The sequence below is a fragment of the Cervus elaphus genome, chromosome 23 (assembly GCF_910594005.1).
Source record: "Cervus elaphus chromosome 23, mCerEla1.1, whole genome shotgun sequence".
Classification (NCBI taxonomy): Eukaryota; Metazoa; Chordata; class Mammalia; order Artiodactyla; family Cervidae; genus Cervus; species Cervus elaphus.
Window position 1 is genome coordinate 9,351,473 of NC_057837.1, and position 23,625 is coordinate 9,375,097.

General features: G+C 40.0%; 1 protein-coding gene across 4 annotated transcripts in view; it reads left to right on the plus strand.

The window, feature by feature from the left end:
* The window catches only part of MACROD2 (mono-ADP ribosylhydrolase 2), a 2,147,232-nt gene that overhangs the window by 1,934,941 nt on the left and 188,666 nt on the right, over nucleotides 1-23,625 (plus strand). For all 4 annotated transcript variants that reach the window (XM_043882748.1, XM_043882750.1, XM_043882749.1 and 1 more), the window contains exon 10: nucleotides 19,556-19,600. In XM_043882748.1, coding sequence (XP_043738683.1) covers nucleotides 19,556-19,600 — 45 coding nt within the window. The remainder of the gene's footprint in view (nucleotides 1-19,555; nucleotides 19,601-23,625) is intronic.

A 23,625-nucleotide genomic window follows, 5' to 3' on the forward strand; every position in this document is an offset into this window, starting at 1 on the left:
GCATTCCTTTCTAGGGCAATCTGAAAAAGGTAGTCGCTCATCTTATTTCACACTTCTTTTTAGAAAGTAGGAGAAACCTCAGGATTATTAAAGAACCTTGAGTAAATGATTTACATCCATTGGATGTGCCATTAACTGTATTTGATTCATTTGAATATCATGCCCACTATCCCTCTTCCAGCCTGTGAATACCTTACTATTTTTATAGTTCTACTATGTCCTGGTGCCCCATGCACTTTTTTCAGCCATGGTACAGAACGGCTCCCTGGTAATTTCAAACTACCATGAGAGTTCCAAAGAATAACAAGGGGAGATAAGAAAGTCTTCTTAAGTGATCAGTGCAAAAAAATAGAGGGAAAAATCAGAAAGGGATAAACTAGAGATGTCGTCAAGAAAATTAGAACTATCAAGGGAGCATTTCATGCAAAGATGGGCACAATAAAGGACAGAAATGGTATGGACCTAACCAGAAATAGAAGATATTAAGAAGAGGTGGCAAGAAAACACAGAAAAACTACACAAAAGAGATCTTAATGACCCCGATAACCATGATAATGTGATCACTCACCTAGAGCCAGACATTCCAGAGTGTGAAGTCAAGTGGGCCTTAGGAAGCACCACTACAAAGAAAGCTAGTGGAGGTGATGGAATTCCAGTTGAGCTATTTCAAATCCTAAAAGATGATGCTGTTAAAGTGCTGCATTCAATATGCCAGCAAATTTGGAAAACCCATTAGTGGCCACAGGACTGGAAAAGGTCAGTTTTCATTTCAATTCCAAAGAAAGGCAATACCAAAGAATGTTCAAACTACTGCACAATTGCACTCATCTCACATGTTAGCAAAGTAATGCTCAAAATTCTCCAAGCCAGGCTTCAATAGTTTGTGAACTGAGAACTTCCAGCTGTTCAAACTGGATTTGGGAAAGGTAGAGGAACCAGTCATCAAATTACCAACATCCTTTGGATCATAGAAAAAGCAAGAGAATTCCCAAAAAACATCCACTTCTGCTTCATTGACTATGCTAAAGCCTTTGGCTGTGTGGATTACAACAAACTGTGGAAAATGCTTAAAGGGTTGGGAATACTGGACCACCTTACCTGCCTCCTGAGAAAGCTATATGCAGGTCAAGAAGCAATAGTTAGAACCAGATATGGAACAGTGGACTGATTCCAAATTGGGAAAGGAGTACATCAAGGCTGTATATTGTCACCCTGCTTATTTAACTTCTAAGCAGAGTACATCATGTGAAATGCCAGGCTAGGTGAAACACAAGCTGGAATCAAGATTGCCAGGAGAAATACCAATAACCTCAGATATGTAGATGACACCAGCCTGATGGCAGAAAGCAGAAGAACTAAAGAGCCTCTTGATGAAAGTGAAAGAGGAGAGTGAGAAAGCTGGCTTAAAACTCAACATTCAAAAAACTAAGATCATGGCATGTCGTCCCACCACTTCCTGGCAAATAGATGGGGAAGCAATGGAAACAGGGACAGACCTTATTTTCTTGGGTTCCAAAATCACTGTAAATGGTGACTGTAGTCATGAAGTTAAAAGACACTTGCTCCTTGGAAGAAAAGCTACAGCAAACATAGACAGCATATTAAAAAACAGAGACATTACTTTACCAACAAAGGTCCATATGGTCAAAGCTATGGTTTTCCCAGTAGTCATGTATAGATGTGAGAGTTGGACCATAAAGAAAGCTGAATGCCCAAGAATTGATACTTTTGAACTGTGGTGTTGGGGAAGACTCTTGACAGTCTCTTAGACTGCAAGGAGATCAAACCAGTCAATCCTAAAGGAAATCGGTCCTGAATATCCATTGGAAGGACTGATGCTGAAGCTGAAGCTCCAGTACTTTGGTCACCTGATGCAAAGAACTGACTCATTGGAAAAAATCCTGACATTGGGGAGGAGAAAGGAATGATAAAGGATGAGATGGTTGGATGGCATCAAAGACTCAATAGACATGAGTTTGCGCAAGCTCTGGGAGATGGTGATGGACAGGGAAGCCTGGCATACTGCAGTCCATGGGGTCACAAAGAGTTGGGCATGACTGAGTGACTGAACTGAATAATGAACACTGTGGCACGTGCCTTTCAGAAAGTCTTTTTTGAGGTCCATCTCAAATGGTCTTTCATCTAACTAGTGATTCTGGCAGGTAGGAAGTTGTGAATGAAGGCTGCTGGTATCTGCCACCCTCTTAAGCAACCTCTCAGAACCTCATGATAGAGAGGATGCCCTGTCTACCCTCAGATCAGGATCGGTTGCCTACCTACGGAACAGCTACAGAAAATGCTGGAGATGTTCCATTCTGTGCAGATGATCAAGATGGGCTAAGTTCTCCTGGTTGATTTTAAGTCCTCCCTAATGTTATAATTGGAAGGTGAACCTGCTAAGTGTATTTCATTTGGAACTTTACAATATCCCCCTACCTGGAACATAACATCAATCCAGAGAGACTCCCATGTGATGAAGAAGATCAGGGTTGTGATCTTTTTTCTCTTTTTCCTCCTCCTCCTCCTCCTTCCCCTCCTTGTTTCACTTGTATTCATTTTTTCAAGCAACTCAGTATTTTCCAGAATATAAAGTACATGATAGCTGTTTAATAAGTAGTTGCTGATATGAGTTGAATTTAATAAATTCTTCTCTCCATAATCTCATGGCTTCTTTCTGTTTCAATCTCCTTGTTCCATCTTCTCTGTTTATTTCCTGTATAATCACAGTGAGCAGATTTCTGTATTTTAAAGTCTTCTTAAAAGAAAATGTCCATTCAGGTAAAAAATGCAACTTGCTATGGTATGTGATTGTAAATGTCTTGTCAACACCACAGCATGATTTATAAGATTTTATAAATTTTGGATTCCTTGATATGTTTGGCAATAATGACATCATATTTATTTTTAAACCTCTGAAAATGAAAACTTGCTTTCACCCTAACATATGAGGAAAAAAATAATTGTACAAGTATAATGCATTGCTATTAAAACAAATCTATCCATCAGCAGGTGTTTCCAGTGATGCAAAGCCAAAAATCACATTACAAGTTTTAAAAAATGGGACAGTTTTAGTGGTCTAGAATGTATTAATAACTATGCAAATGAATTATTGTTTGAAAATTGCTACTTTAAATAAATCCAAAATGCATCTTAGCACTCAAGTGAGTGAAATAATAATAAAATCATTCTCAGTTTCACATCAGTGCTTTGAATCATGCTGTGCTCATGAAATTATTTCTATTACATATTTATAATAGTAACTACATTTTTAAACTAAATGTCAAAATCCTCCAATATTGTTCAGTATTTCTGCAATGCTGAGGCATCAGCCATTTGTAAATTCTAAATATGAAATATGAAATAAAAGTGACTTCTAATGGAATATGTGACTGCTAATATAGATGATATACATTATCTGTCCATAATTTGAATTTATGGTTAATTCATGACCGTACTATCTTTGACTGGAATATAATTTTTCTGACTTGCACATACTCCCTAGACTGACTTCAGATTATCTAGCTAGTCTTCTTAACCCTTCTCAATGCAATAATGATCATAGTTTAGGGGGGAAAGTCATTTTTATATTAAACAAGATCTCTGTGTTTGGGGATACTGTAGTCCCATGTCTTTAAATTTCATAATGGAGACTAAGACAAAATGAATGAGAAAACAATAGAAGTTAGACTAGAAATGATCATAATAAGGATACAACACATACATAACTACTGCTTGATGTTAGTAACAGGCATAATAGCTAACCTTATGGATTGCTTTCTATCAGTCATAAGATATATAGATTAAATCAGTTAATTCCTCATGATAACTCTGAGAAAGTCAGCATGATAGCAGCCCTGCTTTTTCGATGTGGAAATTATGCACACTTCAGAAAAGTGAGACATACAGCTAGGGAGTAACAGAGCTATATTTTAAAACTGAGAATGGTATCTGTCATTGCACAAGTAATAACAGGGCCTTCTGAGAAGGCTGGGGTCAAATCCTAAGAGGCATCTGGAGTATCAAGAAAGTCTCCCTGATTTCATCTGATTCTCATAACTTTTCAAATCTGCTAGGCTTCTCTTCCTTCTAATATCTGAATTTTTCCTCATGAAACCACTCTAATTAGAGTCAAGTTGGTACCTTATTATAGATTTCAAAATCAAATTCCATCTAACTCATCCAGGTAGTATGGTACAATTTTCTGTAGATAAGTGGTCACTAGGAAGTCAAAGGGATCACTGGAGAAGATGGAAAAGTATCTGTATTAGTTTATCAGGGTTGCCATAATAGAGCATCACAAACTGAATGGCTCAAACAACTGAAATTTATTTTCTCACAATTCTGAAGACTAGAAGTTCAGAATCAGGGTGTAGGAAAGGCTGGTTTATTCGCCAGCCTCTCTCCTCAGCTTGTTGATGGCCATCTTTGTCCTGTGACTTCATGCGGTCTTCCCTCTGCGTGTCTTTGTTTCAGTCTCCTTTTCTTATAGGGACATCATTCATACTGGATCAGTGTCCATCCCGGTAAATTCATTTTAATTTAATTACTTCTTTAAAACCCTATCTCCAAGCAGTCACAGATAGTTTAGTTCAGATGCTCAGTCGTGTCTGACTCTTTGCGACCCCATGGACTGCAGCACACCAGGCTTCCCTGTCCATCACCAACTCCTGGAGCTTACTCAAACTCATGTCCAGTGAGTTGGTGATGCCATCCAACCATCTCATCCTCTGTCATCCCCTTCTCCTCCCGCCTTCAATCTTTCCCAGCATCAGGATCTTTTCAAATGAATCAGTTCTTTGCATCAGGCGGCCACAGTACTGGAGCTTCAGCTTCAGCATCAGTCCTTCCAATGAATATTCAGGACTGATTTCCTTTAGGATGGACTTGTTAGACAGATGGTTAGGGCTTCAAAATATGAGTGTTGGAGGGACACATTTAGCCCTTAATAGAGCCCATCAGGGAAATGCATTAGGAACTTTGGAGGAAAGAAACCAGCAACAGGTTTTTTTGAACAGTTTTATGTCTTTCTGTGGGTGAAGCACACGTGACTTTTTCTTTCTGGGAGTATTTGTTAGCAGTCTGGTGTGGCAGCTTATGGAATTATCATACACTTTAGTTGCAAATAATTTATAGTTACATGTGTCATTTCATAGCCTACAGCAAGTAATATTTGTATGATTCAAGTCTGAAATTTCTTTGTTCTTTACATAAAAGGTTTGGATTTTTCAGTGGGTAGGATTTATTTTGTGTAGTTTTCAGTGAATATAAAAAACAAAGCATAAAAACCCAAGTTCTGATTTTGAATGTGGGAGTCGATTTTTTTTTATTGTACCCTTAAGTCCTAACAGAGAATTTAAGGACATTAATTTTCTTCATAATAAGAATGTCCGATTCTCAGTTTTGAGATTGGATCAAAGAATCCTCATATTAGAAACTTGAAAGATAGGATCAAGTCACCACCTTCCCTTTTTTTGGAGGGAAAGTCAAATTTCTTTACTGTAGGGTTTCCCAAATAGTGGTGATTTTGCCCTTCCGAGAACAACTGGAGACATTTTTGTTACAACTAGAGGAAGGGAAGTGCTACTGGCAACCAGCGAGTCAATGCCAGGCATGGAACTCAACGTCCTGTAATGCACAAGAGCCTCACAGCAAAGACTTTTCTGACCACAGATGTCAACAGGGCAGAAGCTGAGAAACTGCTCTACTGTGACCGTCTCTCTCTTAAAATTCAGGCCACCACAGCAGGCTTTGCCTTTGGATCGGGTTTATTTCTACTTGCTAATACCTTACCCAAACTTAGCTGGATTTTGAACCTGTGCCTTCACCCTGATCTTTGACTCCCTAGATTCATAACCATCTCCTGGTCTAGTCTTCTGGGTCTGCCTTCTCCCCATTCACGCTGGACCCACATATTTCTTTGTGTGTGTTTCTGCTACCCCCAGCCCAATGGCCTGGTTCTTCCAGCCACAGCCCACTCCTGATATTGCTCATTATTGCCACCTAGGAGATCTAATGTAATAATCTCAGAAAGTGTGGTTAACTGTTATGTAGTTTTTATACACCTAGTGAATAAGTGAGTGCAATTGTGCAGTAGTTTGAGCATTCTTTGGTGTTGCCTTTCTTTGGGATTGGAATGAAAACTGACCTTTTCCAGTCCTGTGGCCACTGCTGAGTTTTTCATATTTGCTGGCATATTGAGTGCAGCACTTTCACAGCATCATCTTTCAGGATTTGAAATAGCTCAACTGGAATTCCCTCACCTCCACTAGCTTTGTTTGTAGCAATGCTTTCTAAGGCCCACTTGACTTCACATTCCAGGATGTCTGGCTCTAGGTGAGTGATCACACCATCGTGATTATCTCAGTTGTGAAGATCTTTTTTGTACAGTTCTTCTGTGTATTCTTGCCACCTCTTCTTAATATCTTCTGCTTTTGTTAGGTCCATACCATTTCTGTCCTTTATCAAGCCCATCTTTTCATGAAATGTTCCCTTGGTGTCTCTAATTTTCTTGACGAGATCTCTAGTGTTTCCCATTCTGAAAGATAAAAATATCTTTCTAAAATTATATCCTCTGACAAATGGACATGATTTTTTTAAATTTATACCTGAATCTATTCTTCCAAAGCTAAGAAGAAAAAGGTACAGTCAGCCCTTCATATTCACAGCTTTCATATCTATAAATTCAACCAACCTTTTTTAAAATATACTTTTAAAAAATTTTTAGCAAGTCCTTCAAAGCAAAATGTGAATTTGCTACCTGCTAAGCATTTACATGGTATTAGGTATAATCAGTATTCTAGGAATGATTTAAAGTATATGAGAGGACAAGCGTAGGTTATATGCAAGTAATATGCCATTTTGTACAAAGGACTTGTGCATCCCTGTATTTGGGTATCTGCCTAAGATTCCTAGAACCAGTCTCCTTCAGATACCAAGGGTTTGACTGTATTCACCCAACCTCTTTTTCATCTCCCTTCTCACTCATAAGTTTTTCTCATACACCATCAGTATTATATGCCTTCTATGTGCCCAAGACTTTGATCACTATTGCATTTAAAATACAGTTCTCATGAGATCCTGAAGTGGCAAGTATTATACAGAACAGTTGGAAGGCAATATCAGCAAATAATCAAGTACAACACTAATACAGTCATAGTACCAGGAATTCAGAGACAAATACATATGAGGACCAGAGTGGTTAAGCTAAGTTTCATGAAGATTCTAGTACCTGCAGTGAGCTTTAAGAGATGAACAGAAGGGAATTCCCTGGTGGTCCAGGGGTTAGGATTCGCTCTTTCATGGCTGAGAACATGGGTTCAATCCTTGGTGAGGAACTAAGATCCCTCAAGCTGTGTGGCACAGCCAAAAAAGAAAAGGATGAGCAGGAGCAGAGATGTGATGTCAAATGTTATGTAAGAGACAGAGGAAGAAGGGCAGTTCAGATGAGAGAATCAGGGGAAATAAGTAAGATGCTTCTATCAAACGTGTGGATCCTTGACTCAGAAATGTTAACACTCGTCATCATGCAATAACTAGTTGGGCCTGAAAGTAAGCCTTTTAGAGGGATTAAGAAGGGTTATTTCATTCCTAACTAGAACTAGAGACTGTTCTTCCAACAAGAACCCTATGGCATAGGTTCATCAGCTGATTTTGGGGGGGATAGCAATGAACAGGACACTGAAGAAAGCTCAGCCGATTGCCCCAAATCATGTAGATGGGTATTTCTGACCTCAAATCCTTCCTGCTATGCAACACTTCTTCCCATAACAATTCTGAAAATGTGGGCAGTTGTTCAAAGCTAGACTTTCTGCTAAGAAAGCTATATGTTATCTATTTGTTGTAATAGTGCTGGAGTTTCTGAAGCACTAAACACGCCTCCAGCCACAGGGCATTTCCATATATCCTTTTCCTTCCTCTTCTTATCTGCTCCCCAGTCATCTGTTTTCCAAGAGCATCAGTGAACTGGGCACCATGATCTGCTAAGGTTTTCTTTACTCTTGCCATATCAACACAGTGGTCAGAAGGCCAAGTTTGAAGACCCTGGTGATGATAGGCATGGTGAAGATCTGAAAAACCTAACTAATAACTAGTGAAGAGCTTGGTACGTAGTCAAAGCCATCTGCTTGTTGGAAGAAAAGCTCTAGGCTTGTCATCACAGTCAGTTTCTGTTCCTGAGACAGCCACCTCAGAACTGTGGGACTTTGTGTAGGTTGTTTAATCTTTCCACGCTTCACTTTTGTCCTGTGCACAAACGGTAATGGGACATTTCCAAATAGAATGAATAACAATGTAAATGAATATTCAGAGAGATGTCTACACCAAGGATTATACATTTAAAATATGCCTGTTTACTTCTTCTTATAATTTTAAAAGGAGGCATTTCAGTGATTGGACCATGTTTTAAAATATATATAGCTTCTAGAAAATAATATATAAAACTTCTTACTGTAATATAAAAGTAGCACAGATTTCTAGTAAAAAAAAAAAGTAGAGAATCCAAAAGAAAAAAATACAAACAATTTTTTATCCTATAGTTCAGAAATGAATTGGATTTCATTGTTTATACTTTAATCTTTTAAAATGAAAAATGAAAACAACCAAAAGTACAGTCTTATAACTCACAATGTGTCACATACCACAAATCGTGAACATTTTTTCATGTCATTATATATTCTTCTGTAACATAATCTTAATGAACCCAATGTTTACCCAAAATCATATTGTTGAACTGTGGAAATATCATTGCAAATTTTTCTTTGTTGATGAATGACACTTATAGAAGCACGTCTTTATGGGTAAACATTGGCATATATCCACAATTTTTAGAATACTTTTCTAGAAGGAGTATTACTTTTTCAAAATGCATAAAAAAATCAAAATGCTTCTGATAGTAATCGTCAAATTGGCCTTTGTGTTTACAAGCCTGTGAGTGAGTGACATGTACTTCAGGAGTCACCATTTCCAGAGTCAAAAATGTGAACATTGACACCTCACGCTGAACAGCCTTTCAGGCTAATGTAACAAAAATCTGTAAACAGGAGGCTCATAAACAACAGAAATCTGTCTCTCACAGCTCTGGAGGCTGGAATCATGAGACCACAGTGCCGGCATGGTCTGGTTCTGGTGAGGATCCACTTCTGAGCGGCAGGTGGCTATTTCCTCACTGTATCCTCCTGTGGTGGAATGAGAGCCCTCTGGAGTTCCTGTTATAAGGGCATTAATCCCCTTCACGAGAGCGCCACCTTCATAGATAATTATCTCCCAAAGTCTTAACTCCTAATACCATCTCACTGGGGGCTGGGATTTCAAAATATGAATTTTGGGGGAGCACAAACATTCAGTCCATTGCACAGAATTTATATTCTCATAAGCAGTATTTAAGAGTTTACTATTTCCTTACTCTTCCAAGTGGTATACAGTCTCATGTTATCAATTTTATACATGAACTAAGCTAATTAATGGATAACAAAGTGCATTTCTTTTATTAGTAGTATAGCTAGTCCCTTTTTCAGTTATTATAGCTCTAAATGTCCTATGTGAGATGGCTAATCATATCTTTTGCACATTTATACTGACTATTGCATATTTATCCTTATTGATTTGTAAGAACAATTTGTATATTAAAGCTATTAATCTTTTCAAATGTATGTTGCAAGTAGCTCCCCAGTTAGTCATCTGTCTTTGTGATGTTAGTTAGCTATTTTTCTTTTATGACCAAAACAATGAGGAAAGGTAGGCCTAAGGACAAAAGAAAGATGAAAGGAAATGTGAAAAAGAGGAGGGTAGAGAATGGAAAGAAGGGAGGAGGGGGAGATGAAAGAAAAGAATGAAGACTGAAAAAAAGAAAGCAAAGAGGAAACTTTTTATACAAGAGAATGAAGTTGAAAATTAAAAACTCAGAAAAGACCTTGATTTTAAGCCTGGGTACTTGATCCCATAGGAAATCACTATGTCTAAATGGAATCATTCTTAGTTCTACTCCTCAGATATTTTGTATGCAAAGCCATCTGCTTCCTGATTTACTAGATGTGGGAGGAGGAATGATGCCTTAAACCCCCCAAAGATGCCTTCAACCCCAGAATCTGTAAATAGGTTAACATTGCAGAGGGGAGATAAGATTGCAAATGAAATCAGGGCTGCTGATTAGCTGATCTTAAAATAGGGATGTTATCCTGACTTATCTGAGTGGGCCAATGTAATCACAAGGGTCCTTAAAAACTGGGAGAAGGAGACAGAAAGAAGAGAGTCTGCGTGAGACAGGACCGTGGAAGAAAGTTCAGAGAGATACAGCCTTGCTAGCTTTTGTGATGCAAAGGGGGCCACGAGCTGAGCAACGTGCGTGGCCTCTAGCAGCTGCAACGTTGAAGATACAGATCCTCCTCTAGAGCCCGCAGAAAGGATTGCAGCCCTGCCAACACCTCGTTTAACCCAGTTAGGTCCACGCCTGACTTCTCATCCACAGAACTGTAACATAGTAATTTTGCATTGTTGTAAGGCACTAAGTATGTAGAAATTTTTTACAGCAGCACCAGTAAACTAATCCATCAGTTGTCTTTGAATACGTAAAGGGAACTCAAGCAAACTGTTGACCCACTCTGAATTGCACACTGTTTTTATTTAAAATGGCACATTCAGTGCATAGAAAACTCTACAGAGTGAAAGAATTCAAAGTTTTCTCTAATTATGAATATTTACAGGGACTTGGCCCTTTTGTGCTCATTTGTACACTTTTCATGTGAGGGTCGCATTGATGCTTAGCATTATACAAGACCTGCTTTCTATAATGTGCGTAAATGAGTTGACTGCCTTCTTAGGAAATGGGGTGCTAACCATTTCCACTTGATGGGCCTCAAAAGCTACAAACACATTTTGCCTTCAATGAAAATCCAGTGAAGTGTTGCTGTAACCAAGCAACCTGAATGCAGGAACAAGCAGCAAGCCTGGACAGAAAGCAATCGGTCTCTTCAAAGGGGAAGAATGTGCAGTGTGTGTAGCAAATGCTGATAAACAGCAGAACAAATAAAGACCTGAGGACACAAGCCTTGACTAAGCAGAGTTTGATCTCATTAGGGAGTTCTGATAAAAGGGCAGACAAAATGCTGCTGGCAGAAGGGCGGGTGCTGTAGGCATCTTTACAAAAAAACCCCACAAGGTGCTTTAGAAAGACTCCTCAAACGTCCTGGGAAGACTGGTTTCTGCTGTGTAGTCGAAAACATTGAGGCAGATGTGGGGAAAGTAACAATAACTTCTGAGAAGAGTGTATAAATGAAATAATTTCTAGTAAGCACAGAAGTAAGAATAAAGATAAACAATAGGGTAGGTGAAAATCCTCCAGCCTCCGTGACATCATATGTATAGACCTGACTTGTGCCCTCAGCCACATCTTCTTTTTAAATTTATTTTATTGAAAGGTAATTGATTTACAAAGTTGTGTTCATTTCTGCTGTACCGCAGAGTGATTTAGTTATGCATATACATATATTATTTTTCATATTCTTTATTATAGGATGTTGAATATAGTTCCCTGTGCTATTCAGAGGGCCTTGTTGTCTATCCATTCAATATATAATAGTTTGCATCTGCTAATGCCAAATTCTCACTCCATCCCTCCCCCTCTTCTCCTTCCTTTTGGCAACCACAAGTCTCTTTCCTAGGTCTGTGAGTCTGTTTCTGTTTCAGATAAATTCATTTGTGTCATATTGTAGATTCCACATGTAAGTGATATCATATGGTATCTACCTTTCTCTTGGTCTGTCCATGTGGCTGCAAATGGCATTATCTCATTCTTTTTTATGGCTGTGTAGTATTTCATTCAGGAGACCCCCCCCCCCCCCCCCCCAGTTCAATTCCTAAGTCGGGAAGATCCCCTGGAGAAGGGATAGGCTACCCACTCCAGTATTCATGGGCTTCCCTGGTGGCTCAGACGGTAAGGAATCTGCCTGCAATGCGGGAGACCTGGGTTCGATCCCTGGGTTGGAAAGATCCCCTGGTGGAGGGCATGGCAACTCACTCTACTATTCTTGCCTGAAGAAGCCCATGGACAGGGGAGCCTCTCAGTCTATGGTCCATAGGGTCACAAAGAGTCACATGTGACTGAATGACTAAGCATAGCACAAGTGTTTCATTCATCCGTTGATGGAAATTGAGGTTGTTTCCATATCTTGGCTGTTGTAAACGCTGCTGCTATGATCTTTGGGTTGCATGTCCCTTTTTTTTTTTTTTTTTTTTTTCATTTATTTTTATTAGTTGGAGGCTAATTACTTCACAACATTGCAGTGGGTTTTATCATACATTGACATGAATCAGCCATGGAGTTACATGTATTCCCCATCCCGATCCCCTCTCCCACCTCCCTCTCCATCCGATTCCTCTGGGTCTTCCCAGTGCACCAGGCCCGAGCACTTGTCTCATGCATCCAACCTGGGCTGGTGATCTGTTTCACTACAGATAATATACATGCTGTTCTCTCGAAACATCCCACCCTCACCTTCTCCCACAGAGTCCAAAAGTCTGTTCTGTACTTCTGTGTCTCTTTTTCTGTTTTGCATATAGGGTTGTTGTTACCATCTTTCTAAATTCTATATATATGTTAGTATGCTGTAATGTTCTTTATCTTTCTGGCTTACTTCACTCTGTATAATGGGCTCCAGTTTCATCCATCTCATTAGAACTGATTCAAATGAATTCTTTTTAATGGCTGAGTAATATTTCATGGTGTATATGTACCACAGCTTCCTTATCCATTCGTCTGCTGATGGGCATCTAGGTTGCTTCCATGTCCTGGCTATTATAAACAGTGCTGTGATGAACATTGGGGTGCATGTGTCTCTTTCAGATATGGTTTCCTCAGTGTGTATGCCCAGAAGTGGGATTGCTGGGTCATATGGCAGTTCTATTTCCAGTTTTTTCAGAAATCTCCACACTGTTCTCCATAGCGGCTGTACTAGTTTGCATTCCCACATGTCCCTTTTTGAATGATAGTTTTGTCCAAGTGCATGCCCAGGAGTGGGATCTCAGCCAAGTATCTCTGAAGAGGCATCTGTCTCCTTCACTTGCTGTTTACTCTGCAGTCCACAGTGATCATGCCGTTCTCTCTACCCAGCTACAGCTGCTATCCTTGTGGGGGTTATCAAAACCTCTTGGATGGGTGGAGTGTGGTTATTGAAACCAGTGAATATTTGATCACATGTGACCCCACGTGACCCTTTGCAGCCTTTATCTCACCTGCCTGGGCATCCTTTATCCTGTTGACCATTCTGTCTCCACTTCTCTCTGTATCCTCACTGCACACGACCATCTCCAGCCGAGAGTCCCTCAGCATCTCTCACTCAACACATCTAAAACTAAATCCAAAGTCTCCCCTTCCCCATCGCCCCCCTCCTGAACCCTGTATTTCAGTGGTTGGTACCATCATGTACCTAGTTGGCCAAGCCAGAAACAGCAGAACAATGCAGTTTTCTGAGCAATGCCTTTTACTTATTGATTTATTTATAAATGAATGAGATTTGAGTGCTCCTCTAGGTCAATGACCAGGTGGAAGAAGGAGGAAAAAAAAAATTGACTTTTTAAAAAAACTCTCTCCTGGCCCCCTCAGTGACCTTACATAAAGTAAATTTAGCAATTTGTTAGATCCAGGGGGCCCCGGTTCTCAATGTAATGCAAGATACTCACTCTGTGAGGAATTCATCTTTATCAGTCTTTCCTTGCTTTCAGTTTCTGCTTTGTGAAGTTTCCCAAGAAGTCATGAGGATACCTTAATCCTTCCTACTTCATGGAAATCCTGAAAAGTTTGGAGCACTGTGTTCTTGCTAATGATAGCTCCTTTCTCTGCAAATGCAAATTGCTCCTAGAAGCCATGGATAATGAATTATTTCAAAAATAAAGGATAGATAAAAAGCCTGTGGTGTGAAAATTAAGCCTTAGGAGAGAGGACTTGGGTGCACATGAAATAAAAGCTGAGAAGATCCCTGCAATTGTTCTGCTTTACAGACTTGCCCATATGCGGGGGTGTCCCTGAAGTTTTGACGACAGTGTTGCATTATCTATTTCACATGCCTGTTGTTCATCTCCCCCTACCTCCACCCACCCCCTGCCTGGGAGCAGAGAGGCTGCCTTAATAGTCCATGAGGGTAACTTTCCTTTGTAACACACTTCTTTTCCATGCAATCCACAGGCCTCTTTGAATGAGGCTGGAGCTTCATTGGACATGTACATATCCATCCATGTACATGTCCCTCAGCCAATCTGAGGGTCCTGGCCATGGACCATGATAACCATGCCTTGGATGATTTCAAGCACATATTATCTTATAAGGAGAAGACCTGTCTCTTGCTCCCAGCAACCACATAGTTTGGGCAGCCCTTACCAGCATCAATATTGGTTAGGCATCCAAGTTAGCTTAGCTTGGATGTAAAGTGAGACAGATACTGCTTTTGAAAGATTCTCCTCCAGTGCACAAATAGTACTTTGGAATATCAGCTTACATGAGCATCACCTGGAGGGCTTATTAAAACACAGATTTGGTGGGTCCCTCCTCGAGAACTTCTGATCTTTAATGGGACCCAAGAACTTGCATTTCTAACAAATTATCAGATGATAATGACAGTGACGCTGCTGGTCCAGAGACCGCACTTTAGGCTGAAGTTCTGTGGGGTTTTGTAGTTTGTCTGTTTGTTTTCTTTTTACTTCCCTGAAAGACTTCATTAATTATGGGAACTCTAGGTAAGTAGAGAAGTAAGAGGCAAACCTCAAGTCATTGCAAAACCTGTGGTATACTTCATTTTTCAAGGAAGCGTGGAACCATTTGTTACTATTTGCCTTCTCCAAAGATAGATATCTTTAAGCCAACAATATTTCATATTAACTAAATCTCCCATAAAAGATAAAGTAGATAGCCGTGAAAGTAAATTAAATGCTTCCTTATGAAGGAGTTTCTGAAGTGTATAAAGCTAGGTATTACTGAAAACTAGTTGTTTTTCATACTTGTATTTGATCTAAATAAGAACTTTAGTCATGTTTGTACTTTCTGTAAAGAATTCAGCAGGTTGATCTGACAGTGAAGTGAGTAAAAATTGTATCCATTATGAAATTCATATCAAAGAGGTCCCTTAAGAGCCTTAGTCTCTGGGTGCCCTTGGCAGAGGAAGTAAAGTGAAAGTTGCTCAGTCGTGTCTGACTCTTTGCAACCCCATGGACTATACAGTCCATGGAATTCTCCAGGCCAGAATACTGGAGTGGGTAGTGGTTCCCTTCTCTAGGGGATCTTCCCAACCCAGGGATTGAACCCAGGTCTCCCGCATTGTAGGTGGATTCTTCACCAACTGAGCTACCAGGGAAGCCCTAGCGGAGGAAGGAAAGGAAATTTTCTGGAGTTGGCATTTCTGAACACATATAATAATACCAGCTGATGGATTGCTCTCTGTTTTGAAATGGTATCACTTTGGCTGAGAACCTTTTATTTTATTTTTGTCCTCTAACAAAGAAGAAGGATGCTTGAAGAACTGTTAAAAAGGGCAGCTCTCTGCCCACGCTCCATCCATGTCTTAACTTCCTCCCAAGTTTGAATGGCATGACTCCCATCTACACAGACTATCATCTTCCTTTATACATTGTCTTTTGGTTCCAGTTTTTGTTTGGAAAAAAAATATATTGCTAGAAATGTGTTGAATAAATCTGGCTCCAGTGAGCACATTATATAGAATAATGTTGTACTTGTACTAAAGTGGATTTCATTAATAAGTAACAGCACATTAGGTGCTTTGCAGACCATAGTACTCTTCCTTGATACCAAAATATGAAGGCATTTTTAAAGTAAATTTCTCTCATAAAAAAAAGTTATCACTCAATGGATGATATGTCATTTCTCTGCTTAAAGTTGTTTGATTCTCAGGATGCAAAAGCTTCAACCTGGTGTAGTAGTCAAGATTCTTCAGAGAAACAGAACCAATAATATAGATATGGAAAGAGATGTATTATAAAGAAATGGCTCCCACAGTTATGAAGGCTAACAAGTCCCAAGATCTGTGGTGGGCAAGCTTGAGAACCAGGAGAGTCAATAGTGTAGTTTCAGTCCAGATGCTGACAGGCTTGAGATCCAGGAAAAGCCCTTGTTCCAGTTTGAGGTCTAAGACACAAGATATTCAGTGTCTCAGTACAGAGGTAGGTAGTCTGGCAGAAAGAGTCCCCTCTTACTTGGGGGAGGGTCAGCCTAACAGACTGGATGAGATCCATCCAGGTTAGGAGGGACAATCTGCTTTACTCAGTCTACGGATTCAAATGTTAATTTCATCCAGAATCCTCCTTCCAGACACTCTCAGAATAGTGTTCAGCAAATGTCTGGGCACTCTATGATCCAGTCATGTTGATGCATAAAATTAACTACCGTATTCAGCATGGACCAGGGAAGACCCTTCAATAGTAGAACAGATCACTTTATCCATAGTTCTGTAAATTCTCCCTTCAGCCATCCAGAGCTAGTTTTACTGCCTTCAAAGCATCTTGACTGTTCACATCCAAGTGTTTTTAGCTGTGTTTCCCTCTGCTTGAGTTCCATTAACCTTGTCTTACTTTGAATACCCAACCCCCTCCCCGACTCCAGAAGCAGACTTGAAACAAAATTCAAGTGGAAATCATTACACCAGTAGGGGAGTGAGAAATGTCATGGAATTACCCTCCCCTCCAGGGCAGCCTTTTACAAAGTGACTGACAGGATTTGCATACCAGGCTTCCAGCTCCCTTGCTTTCTGGTTTTGCTTTCCTGTGGCACCCACTTCTTTGTGAGGTCTTTGAGGAGTGTCATCTTGTATCTCCAAAGCCTCCCATGGTTCTGGCCCACAGTGTTGGCCAGTAAATGGTTAGGTAGTAAATGTAGTAGAAATAATGACATGACAACAGTGACAGCCAGTATTTATTGAATGTTCCTTCTGTATAAGCACTTTACATGTGTTACCAACTCTAGAAGAATGGTGATTTTATCCTCCCTATGCTATCAATAGAGCCTATTTTCAAATATAAGCTCTCAGGTCACATTTTCTGAGAACCCTTCCCAGTAGTCTTGACTAGAAGCATCTATCCCTCCTCTGGCCATTTGTAATGGCAATGACTACTCTGCATCATATATTCGAATTTCTCTGCATGTCTTAGTTTCCTTAATCTTGATAAGTTTCTAGATAAAGTTTTATTTAAGTGTCTGATTTATTTTTGTGTTTTCTATTTCCCCAAACACAAGCCTTGCACATACTGGGCTACCAATTAGTGTTTATCAGAAGGACAAATGAATACAAGGGGAGCAATCAGAGAGATCTTTGACATATACTTTATTTTCCCCCTAGAAAGTATAGTCTTTTCCATCCCACTCTGAGATTCCAGCGGTTCTGTTGTCATAGAGATGATTCTAGATATTTTAGGCAGTTTTGGGAAATAAAATTGTATTTTAATATATTAAGTTTAGAAAAAAAATCTGTGAAGAGTTTACTTTGTAGAATTTAGGTAATTCTAGAATGTGGTTAAAAAAACCACATTTTCGAGAAATAGCTATTCTTCCTCCTAAAATTATATTCATAGGAAGAATGAAAAAAAGAAATTATGTAGAAAATCACAATTGTTTCTAACAATCCGAATGAAAGAAATTTTGCTTCTTTGAAATTTAACTGTGGCCATCAAGAATTATCTGTGTAACACTTCAAATTAAATGCATTTTCCACTTCTGCTATTATATCTCTAATCTTCATTAATAATTAACACTTTGAGGAATGTCATATTGAATAAATCTGGCTAGGAAGTTGCAAATCTTGACTGAGTCCCATTGCTTACAGACAGTCTTCTAAATACATGCTGTCCTGATATGTAGGAAACACTTAGAAAGTATAAACCAAGAATTCTCCAGTTTGGCTAATACAAAATGAGATAAAAACAAAAACCACATAAATTTAATTCAGCAGAAATTTCTTTGTTGATTCCAATGTGTAAGCAATTGGATTAGGTGCCATGGAACACAAAAGAACACTGGAGATGTTCTTTATCTTTGTAGGATTTATGATCTGGAGGTGGGCCTATGGAAAACAGATAATTAACAAGTTACTAGGCTGTGGGATTTGATGGTAATAAAATAGCTAATACTTAGTGTTAAATGATGTTTCAGTAGCTGTCCTAGTGTTTTATGTTGTATTATCTCATTTAATCCTTACAACAACTCTCTGTAGGAGGCTCTATTATTATCTCACTTTATGGCTGATGAACTTGAAACTCAGTAATATTAGATCATTTCTCCAAGAATACATACCTGATGAATGTGTGGGTGGAGGAACCAGTATACAGATCTAAGCCTAAAGGTCCTTAAAGTCCATACTCAGAAGGCAGTGAACATAAGGTACCAAAGCGAACATTATTCATTCAAATTTGGGTGGAGCAGATGTTATGGTGCCTCAGCTTGGCCTGGAGGTATAAGTATGAACAGAGGTGGAGAAAAGCATTGCTTCCAGGACTGAGGCAGGAGGAAGGAAGCTAAAGGAAGCCTTAGAAAATAAGGAAGAGCCAAGCGTTGTCATGCCTGTAGTTGGCGGCATGAGTGGAACAGGGGTGGTGAACCTGAGGAGAGTGGTTGGAACCAGATATTGTCGGCCTTGAGTGTTACTCCAAAGACTCTAGACTTTTCTCATTAGACAGAGAATGGTTGTCTGATGGTTGTGAATCAGATGCGAGCAGTGTTTTAGGATTGATTTGACAGCTACATGTAAAGGGAATTGGTGTCAGAAGTGGGAAGAAGAGCAGGACAGTCAGGAAACCAAAAAACAGAGAAGGCGAGTGGCAATGAGAGTTGGGATTCGGGTGCAATCATGTGAGTGGAGGAGAAGAAATATGGAAGTAGGTCAGGATTTGTCATTGGCTGGATGTGAGGAACACATAAGGAGAGGAGACGATAACATATAACAGTTCAGAGAAACAAATACGTCATTCAGCAGGCGGAGGAAGCATACGTCTGGGTCCTGCCAAAGGGACTCACTCTAGAAGGTGAGATGAGAGGGGTTAAATAGGAATGGAGTAGCTGGTAGGGAGACTTGAAAGTACGTGGTTGAAGGTGTGGGTTTGCACGTGTAGCAGACAAGCATGTTTCCTGGTGCAGGGCAAATGTCGGATGGTGTGTCAGCCTACAATGAAATGGTGATGCCTGCATTTCTTAGGTACTTCAGGTGAGCATACACACCTTTAACAAATGCAGAAAATGTGACATTTAAAATCTGTGATTTTAATATTTTTTAAGAATTGAAGTGACCATATATAACTTTTATAAGTGAAACAGATTATTGCATATATATTTTGTTATGAAATATGTAATAATTTTTTAAAGGAAATATAAACCCTAAGTTGCTAAGTTGTGCTCTAATGTATATACTTTCTTCCTAATTAAGCATGATAATATAAGTCCGTGGAAAGTCATGATTTAATATTCTTTTCTACTAAATGTTTTCTTTAGCTCGATTTTTTTTTGTTAGTCAAATTGGAGAATAGTGGTATTTCTAGCTTTCATATGAGTTTTTCTTTTTCTTATTTTTAATAGATGATAATAATGAAGAAGAAGATGCTGACATGAAAGAAGATTCAGGTATTAATGTTTTTATTCTTAGGAGATAGACAAGGATCATTCTGTTGTTGATGTATACCTTATATCTTCCAAAGAAAGACAAAACAAGGCTAACATAATAGAAATGTACACTCAAGGTTACAAAATAAGGAAGTGGTCTTTCTAACTCATAGCTAATGTGTGTGTGGGAGGATGTGTGTGTGGGTGTTAGTCACTTAGTTATGTCCAGCTATTTGCGACCCCATGGACTATAGCCCACTGGGCTCCTCTGTCCATGGGATTCTGCAAGCAAGAATACAGGAGTGGGTTGCCATTTCTTGCTCCAGGGGATCTTCCTGACCCAAGGATCAAACCCGGGTCTACTGCTTTGCAGGTGGATTCTTTACCATCTGAGCCACCATGGAAGCCCCATACATAACTAATAAAGTTACTGTATTTAAACATTAAACTTGACTTCAAGCTTCCTGAGAGCTAAGGTAAAAATGGACCATGATGTAGTTAATGGAAGTGTATAACAAATCACCCCCAAAACTTAGTGGCTAAAGCACCCACATATATGCTGAAATATACTGTGGGTCAGAAATTCACAGCAGGGCTGATCTGATAATACTGCTTCACAAAATCTGAGGCCTCAACAGGAAGACTCAGCAGCTGGGGGTTAGAATCACCAGAAGATTTGTTCACTCGCATATGTCTGGCTGGTGGGGTTTCATAGGTAGCTCAGTGGTAAAGAATCCGCTTGCCAAGCAGGAGACCTGGGTTCGATCCCTGGGTTGGGAAGATCCCTTGGAGGAGAAAATGGCAACCCAGCCCAGTATTCTTGCTTGGGAAATCCCATGGACAGAGGAGTTTGACGGGCTATAGTCCATGGGCTCACAAAGAGTCGTACACGACTTAGCGAACGAACAGCAGCAGCAACGGTTCTGGCTGGTGATTGACAGGCCTGGCACCTGAGACCTTGGCTGGGGCAGTTTTCTGAAATGCCTGTGCACGGCCTCCTTCTGTGTTCTGGGCTTCCTTCCAGTGGCCAGTTTCCTTTTGGTTTCTCTAGAGAGCGAGCGAGCCAGACACACTCCTGTCTTAAGACGCATCCTCAAGAATCCCATAGAATTACTTCCACCACACTCTTTTCTTTGGAATGGTTCTTCACAAGCCTACCCAGCCTCAGAGGAACAGAGAATAGACTGTTTCCTGGTGGGAATCAGTGAGGGTCTGTATAGCAGGTAGGACCTGAAAAATGGCTGAGGGAATCTTTGGAAAATGCATTTTGTACATGTGATGTATTGTTCTCATTATCAGAAAGTGAGATAAATGCCTGCTCCTCATAAAAAAGACCAGTGTTTGATGAGAGAAATCTAGTGGTTAAAACCATTGGTTCTGGCCTAAGGTCAATATTAGCTTGATAATGAATACATCAATCAGTTGGCCTGGATTCAATCCTAGCTCCTCCACTTAAAGACTTTGCATTAGAGTTTTCTCTGTTAGCCTCAGTTTACACTTCTGGTGGCAATGCCTCTTACCATACAGTCTTTTTCAGGGGACTAAATGAGACATCATACCTGAAATGTTCCTTGCATACTTGGTGATCACTTTGTTTACTCAACATTATATCTGACAGATACTAGAAAGTACAGGGCTCAGTTCTGTGGGACGAGAGCCCCATGTCTCTCACTTTGGCGTCATGCCGCTCTAGACGCAAGATGGGGCCTGTTTTCAGAACTAAAATAGATATTTTACAGACCTTCATTTTGTGTGACCTCCTGTTGCTGCCAGACTCCCTACAAATCACTGACACCTTGGTTCCGAGCAGCTCCACAAACAGGGAGCTCTTTAAACTGTGAGCCAGACAGTCTCATTGGGCAAGGTTTGGTTAAGATCATCCTTCTCCTTGTGAAGTTCAATCTCTATCCCTCACCTGACCTCCCACTGTCCTCATGGAGGAATACTATCTGTTCTATTTGGTAGTAACAGTTCACTGGAACAACGGTCTGACATTCTGCCCGCTCTTCTACCTCCTTCTGGTCTCCCCAGGGCCATGGATTCCAGGGGCATGGTAGGCAGAGGGAGGATCTCAAAGTCAGGAGTGGAATGGAGGAGGCGGAGGGGGACAAGACAGCAGCTCTGGGTTCCCTCGCTGGAGCCCCCTTGGCAGTCCGGTTGTTGTACAACACGGGCAGCTTTCTAAGGAAAGTTCTTGTCTCTGTTCATGAAAGAAAACTCAAAGTATCAGGGAGTTAACTTCTCTGGAGTACCTCTCAGCCAAGGTTGAGCAGGAGATGGTTGACCAATACCATTGCCGGATTCATCTGAGGCATGTCCTAGACCAGCACTGCCCAGTAGAAACTATCACTGCCCAGCCTGATAATTCAGATAATTTCAGATTTTCTTTTAGTCACATTGAAAAAGGTAAAAAGAAACAAGTGAAATTAACATTGCCTGTCACATATCAAAAATATTATCATTTTGACATAAGCAATATAAAAATTGGTCAGATAGTTTGCATTCTTTATTTTTCCATACTGTTTGTGAAATTTGTGTGTATCTCACACGCACATTTTAAATCAGACTATTCACATTTCCAGTATCAATGGCGATATGTAATATTAGACAGCGGGATTCAGTACTATCTCTCAGAGGCTCCTAGTAGAAATGAACTGTCCACAGCTGAACTTTCTCATTAATACACTTATTGGTTGACCTTCCTTTCTGGTCTTACCTCCCTGCTCCCCTCTGCTGCTTCCTGGGATAATCTTTCAAATTAAGTACTTGCACTCAAATGTTTGTCTATTTGTCTTCTGAGAAAATTCAACTTAAGACAAGGACTCTACTTCCCTTTTGTAAAACATAAAGCCCAAGGCAAAATTTCAATTAAAATATCAATTACTTTACTCAGGATAGCTTATTATTTAAAAGAACCATAGATTGAAAAAAGTGGTCAGTTCAGTTGCTCAGTCATGCACAACTCTTTGCGACCCCATGGACTGCAGCACGCTAGGCCTCCCTGTCCATCACCAACTCCCGGAGTTTACTCAAACTCATGTCCATTGTGCTGGTGATGCCATCCAACCATCTCATCCTCTATTGTCCCCTTCTCCTCCCACCTTCAGTATTTCCCAGCATCAGGGTTTTTTCCAATGAGTCAGTTCTTCGCATCAGGTGGCCAAAGTATTGGAGTTTCAGCTTCAGCATCAGTCCTTCCAATGAATATTCAGGACTGATTTCCTTTAGGATGGACTGGTTGGATCTCCCTGTTTTTTCCAATGAGTCAGTTCTTTGCATCAGGTGGCCAAAGTATTGGCGTTTCAGCTTCAGCATCAGTCCTTCCAATGGATTTTCAGGACTGATTTCCTTTAGGATGGACTGGTTGGATCTCCCTGCAGTCCAAGGGACTCTCAAGAGTCTTCTCCAACACCACAGTTCAAAAGCATCAATTCTTCAGTGCTCAGCTTTCTTTATAGTCCAACTCTCACATCTGTACATACCTACTGAAGAACTATAGCCTTGACTAGATGGACCTTTGTTAGCCAAGTAATGTATCTGCTTTTTAATATGCTGTAGAGGTTGGTCATAACTTTTCTTCCAAGGAGCAAGTGTCTTTTAATTTCATGGCTGCAATCACCATCTGCAATAATTTTGGAGCCCCAGAAAATAGTCTGTCACTGTTTCCACTGTTTCCCCATTTATTTGCCATGAAGTGACGGGACCAGATGCCATGATCTTAGTTTTCTGAATGTTGAGATTTAAGCCAACTTTTTCACTGTCCTCTATCACTTTCATCAAGAGGCTCTTTAGTTCTTCTTTGCTTTCTGCCATAAGGGTGGTGTCATCTGTATATCTGAGGTTTTTGATATTTCTCCTGGTAATCTTGATTCCAGCTTATGCTTCATCCAGCCCAGCATTTCTCATGATGTATTCTGCATATAAGTTAAATAAGCGGGGTGACAATATACAGCCTTGACGTACCCCTTTCCCTATTTGGAACCAGTCTGTTGTTTCATGTCCAATTTTAATTGTTGCTTCCTGACCTGCATATAGATTTCTCAAGA